General features: G+C 51.8%; 1 protein-coding gene across 6 annotated transcripts in view; it reads right to left on the bottom strand.

The window, feature by feature from the left end:
• BORCS8 (BLOC-1 related complex subunit 8) overlaps nt 1-15,787 on the bottom strand; it is a 27,126-nt gene extending 11,339 nt beyond the window's left edge. The window contains exons 1-6 of one of the 6 annotated variants that reach the window (XM_014545746.1): nt 15,699-15,787; nt 12,722-12,834; nt 12,173-12,237; nt 8,802-8,909; nt 7,386-7,460; nt 5,783-6,536 (exon numbers count right to left, since the gene is read on the bottom strand). In XM_014545746.1, coding sequence (XP_014401232.1) covers nt 7,427-7,460; nt 8,802-8,909; nt 12,173-12,237; nt 12,722-12,834; nt 15,699-15,735 — 357 coding nt within the window. In that variant the 5' untranslated portion in view covers nt 15,736-15,787 and the 3' untranslated portion in view covers nt 5,783-6,536; nt 7,386-7,426. Of the gene's footprint in view, nt 1-5,782; nt 6,537-6,617; nt 7,054-7,074; nt 7,162-7,385; nt 7,461-8,801; nt 8,910-12,172; nt 12,238-12,721; nt 12,835-15,698 lie in introns of those variants that run through there. The other 5 variants (XM_005873816.2, XM_014545742.1, XM_005873817.2 and 2 more) reach the window with 5 other exon arrangements.

The raw sequence follows: 15,787 nt of genomic DNA, 5'->3' as shown, positions 1-15,787 counted from the left end.
GGTTCGATTCCGGTCAAGGGCATGTACCTTGGTTGCGGGCACATTCCCAGTGGGGGCTGTGCAGGAGGCAGCTGATCGATGTTTCTCTCTCATTGATGTTTCTAACTCTCTATCCCTCTCCCTTCCTCTCTGTAAAAAAATCAATAAAATATATTTTTTTAAAAAATGACATCTGTCTCCAGGTGCACGTGCCTCAAATCTTCTGGAAAGCCAAACCTCCAGCATGTCTACGTTCATTGCATCTGAGCCGGGCGATAAATGATTTTAATTCCCTTTCTCCTCTTAATTTGCATTTTCCAGATGTCTGCTTGGTTGGGTAATGATTTAATGAAATACATCATTAGTTGGAGATGGGAAGTAAGATGGAGCTCAACTTGTTCAGGTCACAGGGGTGGCCATGGAGCTCAGAGCGGGGCAGCAACCTGTCAGGCCTTCAGAGAGCTGGAGCGCCTGGCTTTTGCTCTCTCAGAGAGCTGGGGTGGGGGCATCATGTGCCCCATCCTGTCTCTGAAGTCCCTGCGTGTCTGTACCTGACCTCAGTCTTCCCACCTGCAAAGTGGGAATTTCAGACCATATAGTCAGCTTCCAGCTCTAGAACTTCCATTCCCTGGAAGCCAAGATTCACTCCTCAGCTCAGAGGGGTGGTGGGAGGCAGGCACGGGACAGGAGAGAGAGAGGCTGCTTCAAACCCCACACACCAATCCTTCCAAGTCTAAATACTTTTGTGAACCTAGTTCAGTGATGGCGAACTGTTTGAGCTTGGTGTGTCAGCATTTTGAAAAACCCTAACTTAACTCTGGTGCTGTGTCACATATAGAAATTTTTTGATATTTGCAACCATAGTAAAACAAAGACTTATATTTTTGATATTTATTTTATATATTTAAATGCCATTTAACAAAGAAAAATCAACCAAAAAAATGAGTTCGCGTGTCTCCTCTGACACGCATGTCATAGGTTTGCCATCACTGACCTAGTTCCTTCTCCCCAAAAGAGTTCTTGTACCCAGACGCCAAAGGTCCAGATATTCCCCAGTGAGGATTTCTCGGTCAGGCTAGGCAGGAGGTCTCAGCTATTTCTATAAATCTTTTTTTTTAAATTGATTTCAGAGAGGAAGGGAGAGGGAGAGCTAGAAACATCAATAATGAGAGAGAATCATTGATCGGCTGCCTCCTGCACGCGCCCCACTGGGGATGGAGCTCACAACCCGGGCATGTGCCCTGCGGGAGTCTAACCATGACCTCCTGGTTCATAGGTCGATGCTCAATCACTGAGCTACCACAGCCAGGCACATTTCTGACTTCTCAGGTGTATGGCTGAGGACTGGGGGTGGCCAGGGGCCCCGGTCACTGACCAACGTCTGCAGCTCTGGACTCTGAGGAAGGTGGGAAGAGGAACCGTGACCATGAAAGTAACGGCCCCCAGTTTGTCATGTGCGCACTGTTATTCCCGGACCCATGTACCAGAGGGGGACACTGAGGGACAGGGAAGGCGGTAGCCCCCCTTCGAGGCACCACCCCAGGCTCCGTACCCACCACATAGGTACTCTGTGAGTCCAACAGAGGCCCCACATTTGCTGCATGAGGCAGACACCATGGGGCAGGGAGGGTCAGAGCAGTCACAGGCTCACAGAGATGGTCACGCCACATGCGGGTCTGGGGCCATGACACATGAAGGTGCAGGTACAGCAGGAAGGCACGGGGTTATGCATAGGAGCCTCAAGGGTACGGACAGGGGTGTGCTTCAGGAGAGGAGGACACTGCAGCCCACAGACCAGAAAAGCTCACGGACGCACACAGCAGGGGCTGGGGCACCACAACTTTGGACACACAAGTCCTCCCCAACTGACATCAAAACCCGCAGACACACACCCCTTGGACACACGACCTCTCAGAAACACAACCGTAGGACTCACAAACCCTCTGACACAATCTGCCCCTTAGGCTCACACCCCTCAGATTCACACCCTTTGGACACACAACCCCTGAACTCACAATCCTAGGACGCACCTCTTAGACACACAACTTTCAAAGCACAGCAGCACACTCAGACCTCCACGCCCAGCCCAGCCCAGCCCACAGATGACAATCAAAGGACGGCACGAGCCTCGTCCAGACACGCCTCGTCCGGATGCCCCACGCACCTGCTCCGCCTGGACCCTCGGACGCGTGTGCACGGATCTGCAGCAGCTGCACAGAGTGACCAGCGTTCCGCGGCCACAGGTGCCTTCGGAGCCGGCGGCCCTGCCCCCGGGAGCTGATTGGGCGGGACGAGATATTTGCATAGAGGGCGGGCACTTGGGCGTGGCCCCGCCTCGGAATTTCAGGGGGCGGGGTCTCAGGCTAGGAGAGACTCTGAAGATGCTTATAATGCGGGAGAGGGACGGGAAGGGGTTGGATCAGACCCGCCAGACTTTCCCGCCCGCTCGCACTGCCCTCCCCACAACTGTGATTCTGACCCTAATTTGGACCGTCTCTGACAACTGCCAGCCTCAATACAGGACCTCCTCCATCCTGGGTGAAATATAACTGTCCCTGACGGCCCCAGAGACTGAGCCCTTCTCAAAGCCAACACTGACCCTTGATCTCACCCAGATGGAGGGACTGCAGAGTCACCTGTGTGACCCGCCCATCTACAGGAGAGTGACAGACCCCCTAGGCTGCTGGGTGCCTTCCTCCACTTCAAAGGTCAGCTGAAGGGGGCCTCCAAGCCTGGGCACCAGCTCAGACCTCTAAATCCACATCTTCCCTGGGACCCTAGCTCTGCCCAGCACAGGGCCAGGCCCAGAGGGGTGAGTGAATCAATGTGAAAGAATTACAGGATGAGGAAAACGTTGGACCGGGTAAACCTGAAGAAGCCCCCAGTCTGGAGGAGGCAGAGCAGCCACCACACACCCCTCCAGCCCCGTGGGGGTTAGGATGTCAGGAAGCCTTCCCAGAAGAGGGGACATTTACTGGGCCTTGAAGCTGGAGTAGTAGTTTGCCACTGGGAGAAGAGTTTTCCAAGAGGGAACAGCCCTTGTCAATGTGCAGAGGAAGAGTACAGTGGTTTTTGGTAGGTGAGATAAGGAAGATGAAGCCAGAGCAAGAGTAGATGGGATTGGGAGCGCAAGGAGAGGCTGAGAGAGGGAGAGGAGGTGGTCAATTTAGGGCAAATGAAGTGGGGTGCAGGTGGGTAACATGGCTGCCTGGTGGCCACCTTCTCAGAAGACCACAGGAGATGGCTGCACCCCTGGACTCAGGGGTGAGCATGTGGAGATATTATGTGGAGGACACGAAGGCAGGGAACAGCTTGTGCTTCTTCCCATGCCTCAGTTTACCCATCTGTGACATGAGAATTTTGGACCCCTAGCCTGGGCACATATTCCTCTTTGGACATAAAATCTAGGGCTCACACTGTGTCATGAGGTAGGAGTCGAGGGTCCTGCTCCCTACCCCTGCCACCGCTGCCCCTCAGTGTCCAATGCCAGACACTCAGGTGTTCCAAGGACACACCAGGGCCCAGGCCAGTCTGGGGGCTTCTGCCTCAACTCCAAGGTGCAGAACAAGGCTTGGGGAGCGTGGAGGTGGCTGGGGAGCCCCAGGCCCCCCGAGGGCCACTCTGTTTACCTGCTGCGGCCTGCCATCTCTGATGCAACAGGCAGGCTCTGGTTACATAAGGGCAGCAGCTGGAGCAGCTCTGGGAGCAGCTGGGGCATGGCAGGAAGGGCGGCCTGAGCTGAGGTGGCTGGGGCTGCCCCTGCACCCCCACCTACCTCCTGCCCTCTCCCGCCATTGAGGCTCCCTCCTGTGTTCCTGGCCCCATTTCATCTTCTATCACTCACACCCTATTTTCTATAACGGCCCTTCCTTTTTTCCCGTGCCCGTTCCTATCCTATACTCTCCCACCACTGGCTGTGTCACTTTGTGGGCCCCCGTCCCCCATTGGTTATATATATTGGAGAGATATATATATTGGTTTCAGAGAGGAAGGGAGAGGGAGAGAGAAAGATAGAAACATCAATGATGAGAGAGAATCATTGACCGGCTGCCTCCTGCACAGCCCCTATTAGGGATCGAGCCCGTAAACTGGGCAAGTGCCCTTGACCAGAATCGAACCTGGGACCCTTCAGTCCACAGGCCGGTACTCTATCCACTGAGCCAAACCAGCCAGGGTGGGACAGTCAAAATTTTTTATCTCAGTCTTTTCAGATGAGGGGACACCTTAGTTGCTAGAGTAAGATGCTGGACTGTAGAGGGGTGGGTTGGGGGTGGAAGGGGGTGGAAAGGGCCAGAGATGAGGGATCTGAGAAGGGGGCCTGAAGATGGGGAGACGGGTGGGGGGGTGGTGAGGTGGAAAAGCCTCTTCCCCCAAGTCCCTTTTTCCAGATCCTCTCCCACATGTCAGCAGGGGAAGGCTGTGAAGGACTCTCCATGGCAAGGACAGTGTGGCCCGGCAGACAGAACCTCAGGTTAAAGAACCCTGGTCCCCATCCCAGCTCCAATGTCCTCTCACTGTGACTTCAAGTCAGTCACTTCACCCTTTTGAGCTTGTTTGTTCATATGAAAAGTGGGGACAATAGCAGCCCCTCCTTCTTGGGGAGAACCGTTTAAGGCTTACCTTCCCACTCCTCCAAAAGCTTTCTATATCCCCCCTCCCATTTGGGATTCTTCCACACCCATTCCTCCTTCCAGTCCAGTGCTGACTCAGCGGTTTTGGGATGTATGTCTAGCTCTGTCTCACCAGCCTAGGGGTTCCTCGGGGCCAGGCCCAGTATGTAACAGCACCAAAGGGTGTCCCCATGGGTTTCTTACACCACTGGAGAGCCCGGGAGAGGGTATGAGTGGAGGAGGGGCATGGGGACCAAGTTTGGGACATCCAGAGGCCTCACTGAGGGATATGACAAGGCTAGGAAGGGACTTCCCGGGGGCAGGACCTCAGAGCAGGGCTGAAATAAAACCATGATTTGGACCAGGCGAGAAGGACTAAAAGCCAAACTCAAGTCTGATTCCCGCCTTGACCACTGCAGACCAACCGGGGGCATTGCTGCCTTCCTGGGCCTTTTATCCACCTGCAGATCTGAAGGAGCCTCGGGTGGGGCGGGAGTGCGCTGGGATCCCTTCCATCACCCCCATGGGTGCTGGACTCCTGCCCCAAGGCACGGGGAGCTCACTGCCTCTCCCCTGACTGTCCACCAGCTGGGGCTCTGCTAGAAGCAAGTCCTACTGAGCAGGAAGGCCACACCAGGAGGAGGGGAGATCGGGAGCGCGTGGGGCAGATGCGGGATCCTGCTGAGTAGTCCAGCCTCAAGGAGCCTCACTCGCTCTCTGAAAAACGGAATCAAGGACGTACGGGGTAAAAAGGGGTAAGGGTCACAATGCCCCCACTGCGATCAGCCAGGAATGAGGACAATGACCTTTTAGAGGCCCAGTGCCCAGCCAAACCTTTGCCTCTTGCGCCCCCTGGCGGCCAGCTGTTAAGGGGCGTTTGTGGGTGTGAAGGGCGAAGTGGCTATGTAAATAAGATGCAAATTACCAGCACCCACTCCTTCCTGTGGGCCTTTGGACTCCGTGTGAGGGATCTGACAGTCCAGAATCGTCTCTGGCTGAGGTTGTGTCCTGGGGCTGTGGGTGGCGGGGAACCCTGGAAAGGTCTGGGGCACCCCACAGCTGTTTCCTACTACCTCACAGCACCCTTGGGTTATGTGTAGTTACCTCATTTAGCGGCCTTTCTTGCTGGCCTGTCTTGCTCACCATGGCATCCCCTGGGCCGGCAGGGCCTGACGCACAGAGGACAGTCAATATTTGCTGGACAAATGATTGCATGGCGGACAGGTAGGAGGGACAGACAATTACAGGTACTTTCAGAGCAGGCAAGAAGAGTGATGCTGTGGGGACCACACACTAGTCAGGGCCTCAATGGGTTGGACCTGAGGTCCCTCCTTCCCCTCAAACTGAGCTGGGGTGGTGGGGAGGCAGAATAGCAGCATGGAGGCCCCCTAATACACTCTAGGGCCTGACTCCCATTTCCTGGCAGTGGGAGGTGGTACTTCCTTGACACCTCCTGTGTCCTTAAACCCTCCCAGGCCCTCAGGCTCCTCCACAGCCCTGACACCACACTGGGACCCTGTTTCTCCCCTAGGTTGCCCCTGGCCCTTGCCACCCTTCTCTCCCAACCACCCACAGTGCCAAGGGGAATGTGGAGGGTCCTCCCAGAGCAGCGGGCCTGATGTATCTCCCTGATACATTTTGCTGGACACAGTGTTGACACAGCTGGCCTCGGAGGTGGACAGACTATGGGTCATGACCTCCTAAGCCTAGAATTGGAAGAGATCAGTATAGGCTCTTCTGCAGTCAGCAGAAAGACTCAAAGCAATTTTGGCAAATACAGTAATTGAGGGTACAGCTGGACACGGTCAGGTACAGCTGGATTCAGGGTCCCAGGGTGACTTCTCCATCTGGCCTACGCCGGGTGGGTGTTTCTGCTTGAGGCAGAATCCGGCCAGGCAAGCAAGTACACGAATGTCCACCTCAGCTGTAGAAAAGGTCCAGTCCGGCCTTCCTTGTCCAGATGGAGAAAGGGAGGACGAGAGAGGGTCATTCTAGGCCCCGTGTCACACAGCATGTCAGAGGCAAGGCTGGGACGAAACCAGGCAGGGGTCTGGTCTCCTGTAGCTGTGTGGCCTTGCCCAAGTCACACCACCTGCATTTATTTTCCCATCTGTATCTGAGGGTGACACCTACCTATGGGGCTGAGGATGAGATGACCATTGCAGAGCCCCCAGCACAGTGTAGTCAATGGGGATTAACACGGTGGCAGTTATTGGTCCAAGGAAACATGGCTGATGCGGGGTAGGAATCCCCGGGCAGCAAAGCCTTGTCTCGGGACATTACAGCTGGCCAGGGGGTTACAGGCAGGAGCGAGAAAACTGCCACCTCTGCCACCTGATGAGTCACTTCCAAGAAGGAAAAGCAGAGACCAGAGAGGGGGAGTGACTTGCTCAGGGTCACACAGCAGGTCAGTGGTGGAGCGAGGAGTCCAGAGTTGGGTGGTAATCGCCATGCCGGGCTCTGTCTGAGAGAAGGTACATAAGTAAAGCAAGCAGCTGGCATGCGGCAGGCAGGGAAATATGGATCCACTCTGTTTAGGAGGAGTCCTTGGGATCAGGATAGGGCCTATGACCTGAATAAGGGCAAGAAGATGGCAGAGGGAGCGTGAGGGAGACGGGCTGACAATGACCCTGAGCAGCAGAGGCCCTAGGTCTCCCTCACCCCGCACCCCCCCACTGACCAAACCACCCTACAAGCCCAAGTGGTTAGATGGTAAATCCCTTCTTGGACAACAAAAGGGTGGGTTAGTTCAGAGCATGGAACGCAGGAAGGCCCCTGGCCCCACTCAGCACTGACCTGGTTGGAGGGGCCAAAGCACCTCCAAGTCTCTTCTGGGATCAGGCCGAGGAGGGTGAGGGCAACTCCTCGGGGCTGGAATAAAACATGTGCAGTGTTCGTGAGACCAGAGTCAGAGGCCTGCTCAGCTAGGTTGGACTGTGCATAGGGTCACCCTCCCAAGACCCCTGGCCTGAGCCTTCAGGGCATCCTTGGTAAAAATGGGACCAGCCACCTACTTCAGAGGTCATGGCTGGGACTCATGCATGTCTGGGAACTTCAAACCCACAGGCCTTGCAAAGAGAGATGTTAGCAGCAGCGTGGAGCTTTCTGAAAAGCATTTTGCATTTTCACCACAGCAGGGACAAGCAGGGCATTTGAAAGCGCTTGGAAAACCACTAGTTCAAAGTAAAAGCTATAGCTTTTTGAGGCCCTACTGAGTGCAGGGCGCTGTGCAAGGCACTTTACAGTCAACTCTAGTGATGACTGTCACCAATAGCAGCAGAACAGCAAACCCAGGTAAACCCTAGCATGCTACCTCAGAAGGATTGCTGCACATCCGTTTTACACATTCACCAGGCTTTTGTTTGAATGATTCTCACGTTTTAGTTATCCGACACAGCAACACAGAGGTTTTCTTTTTTTCTAAATATCTCGTGTGGGACAGGCAGGCCAGAACCCCAAACTACGGGAGCTAGACACATCTCAAAGTAGAGTTATGGCTTACAGCATGTGTGTATGTGTGTGTTCAAATGCATATTTATTAAGTTATTAAAAACAAAAAGAACTCCTTCCCCAAAAACTCTCTCCTCAGTGTGCAAGGACTGTAGTGCTTTTCATGTTTATGCCATTTGTCTTCAGCTCAAAGCTTCCTCCAGCTCTGGGCAGCCTCCCTGCTGGCTGCCTACCTCCCTGACCCCATCTCCCCCTCGCTCACCTGCTCCAGCCACACCCGTCCTCTAGATGCTCCTCCAACACACCTAGTGCCCCAGCCCCAGGGCCTTTGTCCTCACCACTGCCCTGCCTGCAACATCATCCCGTCATTTCTGTCAGCAAATCTTTCAGGCCTCCGCTCCCACTTCCTCCGACTCATCAGAGACGCCCCATATTCCCTTTTTTCCTTTGGACACTTCTGAAGTGCTCTGGTCTGTTCCGTGTGTACCTGGTTGCTGTGTGTCTCCCTGTGAAACCATAGCAGACCTGTCCTGGTCACCTCTCTGTCCCCAGGACCAGGCACACAGCAGAGCTCAGGATCTGGGTACTGAGTGACTGCACTCTCCTGCCACAGACACCAAAGGACAAGAGGAAGGCAGCAGGCATTGAGAGATGAGGAGAGGAAGCTGTCCAAGGAGCGATAGCAGCAGTTCCAGGCTGAGTGGCGAAGGTCCTTCCGGCAAGGAGGCGGAGACAGCAGGGGTGGGTGGTCCTGGGAGCTACCTGTGGCCCTGGGTGGCATTCATGTGGTCCCGGATGCTGATGGCCTGTTTGAGGAGACCCTCCACACTGCGGAAGTAGACGCTGCTGTCGACAAGGTTCTTCACGGCACTATAGAGGGAAGACAGACCCAGTAGGCACCACCCTGCCGCACCCACCAACTGGAGCTCAGCAGGTCCCTGGCGGACTCTGTGGGCCTCCACGGGGGCTCGTCAGGAGCTCAAAGTTTAGATTTCCCTGCCAAGACGCGAGGGGCCTTGCGAATGCCAGAAAGTCACCTGTGCAACATCTGCATAGAAAGAAAAGTGTCCTATTGTGTGGTTTTATTTTGTTTGTTGTTAAATAAACAAAAAAATAAATATTCTCACCTGAGAATATTTTTTCCATTGATATTTAGAGAGAGTGGAAGGGAGGGAAGGAGGGGGGAAGAAGAGAGAGAGAGAGAGAGAGAGAGAGAGAGAGAGAGAGAGAGAGAAACATGGATGTGAGAGAGACACATTGATCAGTTGCCTCCCATACACATGGAGACCAGGGCTGGGGATTGAACCCGCAACCCAGATAGGTGTCCTTGTCCAGGAATTGAACCCCTAACCCTTCATTTCAAGGGCTAATGCTCCAACTGCTGAGCCACACTGACCAGAACTAAAAGTGTGGTTTCCTTTTGTTAAAGAAAAAAAAAATCCCTTCTATTTATTATCAGAGACCTGCTTGAAAATGGCCACGAGATGAAGGGGAGGAGCGTTCACTGTTTCTCACTCTGTTAACTTGTTCATCTTATGCCACCAAGTGTAGTCAGCTTTTCTAGTATTTGACTGCCCAACTTGATTTAAAAACTCACTAATAAAACATGAAAATAAAGAAATAAAAAAAGAAAAAAACTTCACTAACATAAGCTCACTATTAAATAGTTTACCCCAATTTAACATCTTTCAATTTTATACCAAACATTAACACTGCATAAAGCATTTCAAATAACTAAAAGCCAAGGGCTCACCCTGGCCAATGTGGCTCAGCTGGTTGAGCGTCGTCCCATGCACTGAAAGGTTGCTGGTTCGATTCCCAGTCAGAGCACATGACCAGGTTGCAGGTTCAATCCCTGGTCTGGGCGCATACGGGAGGCAACCGATCAATGTTTATCTCTCTGTCTCTCTCCCTCTCCCTTCCCCTCTCTCTCTAAAATCAATAAAAACATATTTAAAAATAAATAAATAAATAAAAGCCAAGGGCTCTTTCATGTCCATAACGCCATGGACCCCCATCCTCAGGAAGATGCCCTTAGTCCCGGTCACCCCCTGTCCCAGTGGAGGGACTAGGACTGCTGATGGCTGAACACTCAGCTCAGTGGCCCCAGCAGCAGGACTTCCTTTCAAGGAACGTTCACCCACACAGCAGAAGCAGGCAAGCAAACCCCACAGTGCCACGATGAGAAATGGTGGGAGTGTCCAGCCTCCACCAAATGACCCACAGGCCATGCCAGGTGCAAACAGCATCTCTAAATAAAGTGGCCAAACTCCTGAGGCAAATGGAACAAGCCAGGGCATTAAATACAGTCCCAGAAACCAACAGAAGTGCAGGAGAAAAGGCCAGCAGAGCTGCCATAACGCAAAAAAAACCAACTACCGTTTTTTCACCTTCAGGCATCTTTCCCCTGGGGCAGAGGAGACCATCTGAAGATTTAGAGAAAATTTAAACAACAAAAAAACAAAAACAGTCCTAGCTGGTTTGGCTCAGTAGATAGAGCATTGGACTGCGGACTGAAGGGTCCCAGGTTCGATTCTGTCAAGAGCACATGTCTGGGTTGAGGGCTCAATCCCTAGTTGGGGGCATGCAAGAGGCTGCCAGTCAATGATTCTCTCTCATCATTGATGTTTCTATCTCTCTCTCCCTCTCCCTTCCCCTCTGAAATCAATAAAAATATATTTTAAAAAAAACAACAAAAAACCCCACAAATGGTACAGCCACATTCACAGCAGTATTATTCACAATAGCTAAAACATGGAAGCAGCCCAGCCCTGGCCAGTATACTCAATTGGTTGGAGCATCATCCCGTTACCTGAAGGGTCATGGGTTTGATTCTTGATGGGGGCACATGCCCAGGTTGCAGGGTTCAGTCCCCAGTTGAGAGGCAACCAATCGATGTGCTTTTCTCTCAAATTGGTGTTTCTCTCTCTCCCTTCCTCTCTTTAAAATCAATAAATATATCCTCAGGTAACGATTTAAAAAAAGAAAATTAAATAGAAAACAGCCCTGGCCATTTTGCTCAGCGGTTAGAGCGTCGGCCTGTGGACCCAAGGGGCAATGGGGGGGGGGGGGGGGGGGGGGGGATAAGGACATATAGGTAATACCTTAATCAATAAAGAAAAAAAGTAAAAAGGCAACAGAAAACAACAACAACAAACAAACAACGAACCATGGAAGCAACCCAAATGCCCACTGACAAATGAATGGATAAACAAAATGTGGAATTTTACTCAGCCTTAAAGAGGAAGAAAATTCCAACACATACTATAACATGGACAAGCCTTGAGGACATTACTCTAAATCAAGGATGTCAAATTCACCGCTGGCAGCCCACCGGCCATGAGTTTGACATGTTTGCTCTAAATCAGTGGTTCTCAACCTTCTGGCCCTTTAAATACAGTTCCTCATGTTGTGACCCAAACATAAAATTATTTTCGTTGCTACTTCATAACTGTAATTTTGCTACTGTTATGAATCGTAATGTAAATATCTGATATGCAGGATGGTCTTAGGTGACCCCTGTGAAAGGGTCGTTCGACCGCCAAAGGGGTCTCGACCCACAGGTTGAGAACCGCTGCTCTAAATGAAGGAAGACAGACACAAAAAGACAAATACTGTACGACTCTATTCATGTGAGGTCCCTAGAGTAGTCAAATTATAGAAACAGAAAATAGAATGGTGGGTGCCAGGGGCTGGGGGAGGAGGATGGGAGTTAGTGTTTAATGGAAACAGGTTTCAGTTGTGCAAGATGAAAAGTTCTGGAGATGGATGGTGATGGTTGTATAACAATGTGAACGTACTGAATGCCACTGAACTACTTAGAAGTGGTTGAGATGACAAATCTTATGTTTCCCCAACCTTGTTACACCCTCCTATGATAGATGGGGAGGGGATCGGAGCTGGGAAGAAGCCTGCTCGAGGCACACAGAGGTTGAGCAAACAGTGAGAAGCACAGGCCTCGGCTAGAACCTGCTGTGTGGCCAGGGAAACTGAGACCCACATGCTTCCTCCCTCAGGTGGGCTTGGCAAGACAGGGTTCACCAGGGAGCTGGCTGAGATGCTCCTGAATGCCCAGGCGGTGACCCCAATGCATAGCCAGGTGATCCTGGCAATGGGGAGGCTGAGGTGCTCACCTACAGGCGTACTCCACTGTGTAGATGGCTCCCTGGCTCTGCTCCTCCCACCGTTGCATGTCGGCCTGTGGGGGTTGGGGGGTGGGGGTGGGGTTGTTAGGCAGGGGGAGGCTGCCACCTCTGTCATCCCAGCTCTCTGCGATGGAGCACCCGGTCACAATGGCTGCAGAGACTGGCCCCCTCCAGCCCCCAACTTTTCTTCCTCCAACTCTCTTCCCTCACGAGTCCAGGCTTTCTGTGGACACCTCGCTGCTATGTTTTGGGACCTTTGCATCAACTGTCCCCTCTCCCTGGCATGCTCTTCCCTCTAGTCTTCACACAGCTGCCTCCTTCTCACCATACAGGTCACAATTCATCTAGGCCTGCTGCTCCTTCTTCCAAATCTGCCCCACATCTGTCCACCCACAGCCCCAGCCTGGCTCAGTGACCACATGCCTCCTTGCTGTGTTCCAGCCTTGACTCATCCCAAGAGCCCCTGCTCTACCAGCAGGCCCCAGTTCACAATGTGCAGGCCCTGCAGGGGTTGGTGCAGGGGTGCATGGGGCTCACCTTGTGCTGGGCCAGTTCTGGCAGAGAGCGGCGCACATGCTCCTGGAGCCGGTAGAGGGCCACAGACGGCTCATTGGCCAGGACGTAGACGCTCTCGGTGAACTTGTCTGTGACTGGTTCCAGAATTGACCGTGGAAGGTGGCAAAATAAGGGAAAAGGGTGCACAGACACAAAGAAACAAAGCGTAAGACTCCTGATTGCTCAACCTCTGAGTCCAGCCAGAGCAGTGAGGAGTCTCTGGTGTCCCCTCCAGCAGCTGGGTCACCTGTGGCCCAGGTGAGAGGTTGGAGGACATGGTCACAGATGGCCTCATCCATATTATCAATGCATCCAGTGAACTCATGATCTTTCCCCTCCCAACTCTACTTGTAGTGGACACTGCTGCTGCCCTCTCGGAGTTCCTCGAATTCCTTTTACCCCAGTGAATAAATCTGAGATTCCTCCTAGAAGGATCCACTGGTTACTGGATCTGAAAGTGCCTGAAAGTTTATTTATATCCCTGGGTGGCCCTCAGCCATGACAGACCATGGAGGAGTATGAAAAGTCTGTGCCCCTTGCTGTGTGTTGGGACAATTGGGAGGTGTGACTCACTCCCCTAAAACCTCCTTGCCAAATCAGGCTGAGACCAACTGAGGGATTTTAGCTGAGGTTGCTCTTTGCTCAGCCTCCTCCCCAGCCCTGTTCTGTTCCCCACCTATTCTGTGGGGCTCTCCTGGTAAGTTAATTACACACAAATCCTCATCCCAGGGTCTGCATTCCCAGTCAGCTGGTCATCCACGCCATCCATGAGGAGATCGTCTGGTTCTGACACAAAACAAAGCCCAACCTCACCCATGCTTAGCGCTGCACTGACCCCACTGGTCCAGGTATGGCCGCTTCCCACCTGGATGCCAGACTCAGCCTCTCCTGCCAACAGTCCCATATGCACACAACAGATGGAGTGAACTCCTTGTGAACACATCAAATAAGACCCTCCCTTGCTTGGAAGCCTCCACGGCTCCCATCAGCCAGAGAATAAAATCTGCTTTTCTCACCATGGCCCCTAAGTTTCTGCCTTGGCAGGAGGGGCTGAGTCTGCCCAAAAGAACTTTCTGAGATGATTGAAAGGTTTTATAATCTATACTGTCCAATAAGGTAGCCACTCCTGGGCGCCTGAAATGTGACTAATGTGACTCAGAAACTGATTTTTTAACTTTAATTAATTTAAATACCCATAAATACTGTGACCAGTAGCTACTGTATTACAGCAAAGCTCTGAACACTTTGCCACCTCAGGGCCTCTGCCTGTGTTGTTCCTGCCACTGACACTACCCCTCCCCCCACCTCCACCCTCACCCCCAGCTTCATCCCTCATGTCTCAGCTGAAATGTCACCTCCTGGGCAAAGCCTTCCCTAATCACCAAGAATAAACACATGTGCCTCATGCCCAACCTCAGCACCCTATTCATTTCTCTTATACTTAAATTCTCGTTTTTTACTAAGTTACGTATTTATAAAAAAAATATTAAAGCTTGGATTTGTGAGGATGGGAGCTTCTCTGAGCCTCAGTTCCTCATTTGTAAAAATGCAATGATAACAGTACCCATTCTCAAGGTTTGCTACAGAGATGATCCTATGCTACTGCCCAGGGCAGTGTGGTTGGCAAGAGAGAGAACGCTGGCCTGTCTGGGAATCAAAGGACGTCGTGCATTAGTCTGTCCAGTGTGAATCAGTCCAGCTCACCAGTCCAGCCTGCCACCTCCAAACTGTATCGTTATAGAAACTGTTACCCTCTTAGGCCTCCTCCTTTAGAAAACGAGCATGTAATAGCTTACAGCTGTGTTCTTACAAAAGCAGTGGAATTAAATGTACTTGTGCCTTCTAACTAATTAGAATAACGTGTGCCTGGCCAGTGTAGCTCAGTGGTTGAGCCTTGACCTATGAATCAGGAGGTCATGGTTCAATTCCTGGTGAGGGCACATGCCCAGGTTTTGGGCTTGATCCCCAGGGTAGGAGGTATGCTGGAAGCAGTGGATCAATGATTCTCTTATCAGTGATGTTTCTTTCTTTTTTTAAATTTTTTAAATTGATTTCAGAGAGGAAGGGAGAGGAAAAGCGAGATAGAAACATCAATGATGAGAGAGAATCATTGATCAGTTACCTCATGCACGCCCCACACTGAAGATGGGCCCGAAATCCTGGCATGTGCCCTGACCGGAATCGAATCCTGACTTCCTGATCGACGCTCAACCACTGAGCCACGCCGGCTGGGCATCAGTGACGTTTCTCTCTCTCTCATCTCTCCCTTCCTCTCCAAAATCAATACAAAAAAATTTTTTTAAAGACATAACGTGTGTGATAAAATAACAGGAGACTTCATAATTTAGAACGCTTATGGCATTTTGTAATTTGTAACTATGGGATTATAAATATATGGTAAGTCAATGTAAACACACAAATACGTAACTATAAGGCAGTGGTTCTCAACCTTGGCTGCACATTAGAATCACCTGGGAATCTTTTTAAAATCCTGATTTCTGGGCCTCATCCTCCGGAAATTCTGTTTCTTTGTTATGGGGTGGGGCCACTCACCCCATAACAAAAAAACAGAATTTCCGGAGGATGAGGCCCAGAAATCAGGATTTTAAAAAGATTCCCAGGTGATTCTAATGTGCAGCCAAGGTTGAGAACCACTGCTATAAGGCAACAATACGCACGGCTGCCACGCCTCGAGCTTTCTTCCAGGGCATTACCAACATCAGTTCATCGCGTTCTCACAAGCCTATGAAGGGACTATACTCCCCATTTTACAGATGACAAAACCGAGGCACGGGGACTAAAGCTTTCAAAACTAGTCAGAGGCCGAACCAGGATTCAATGGCAGTTCAATCTCTGTCCCTCACGCTCCCTCCCCGTCTTTGCCACGCCCCCCCCCCTCTGTCAAGATGCCCCTCCGCGAGTTCCTGGGCTCTTCGTACAGCCCGGCGCCTCGCATTACCTTTCTTCCCCTTGAGCTGCATCTCCGGTTCCTCCATAGCGACGGAGGCCCGTTAAGCTTGAAAACCGGAACCGGAAGCTGGAGATGGT

This window comes from Myotis brandtii, unplaced genomic scaffold, assembly GCF_000412655.1.
Source record: "Myotis brandtii unplaced genomic scaffold, ASM41265v1 scaffold421, whole genome shotgun sequence".
NCBI lineage: Eukaryota > Metazoa > Chordata > Mammalia > Chiroptera > Vespertilionidae > Myotis > Myotis brandtii.
Note: the sequence above shows the minus strand (reverse complement) of the source record. Positions and strands in the feature narration are given on the sequence as shown.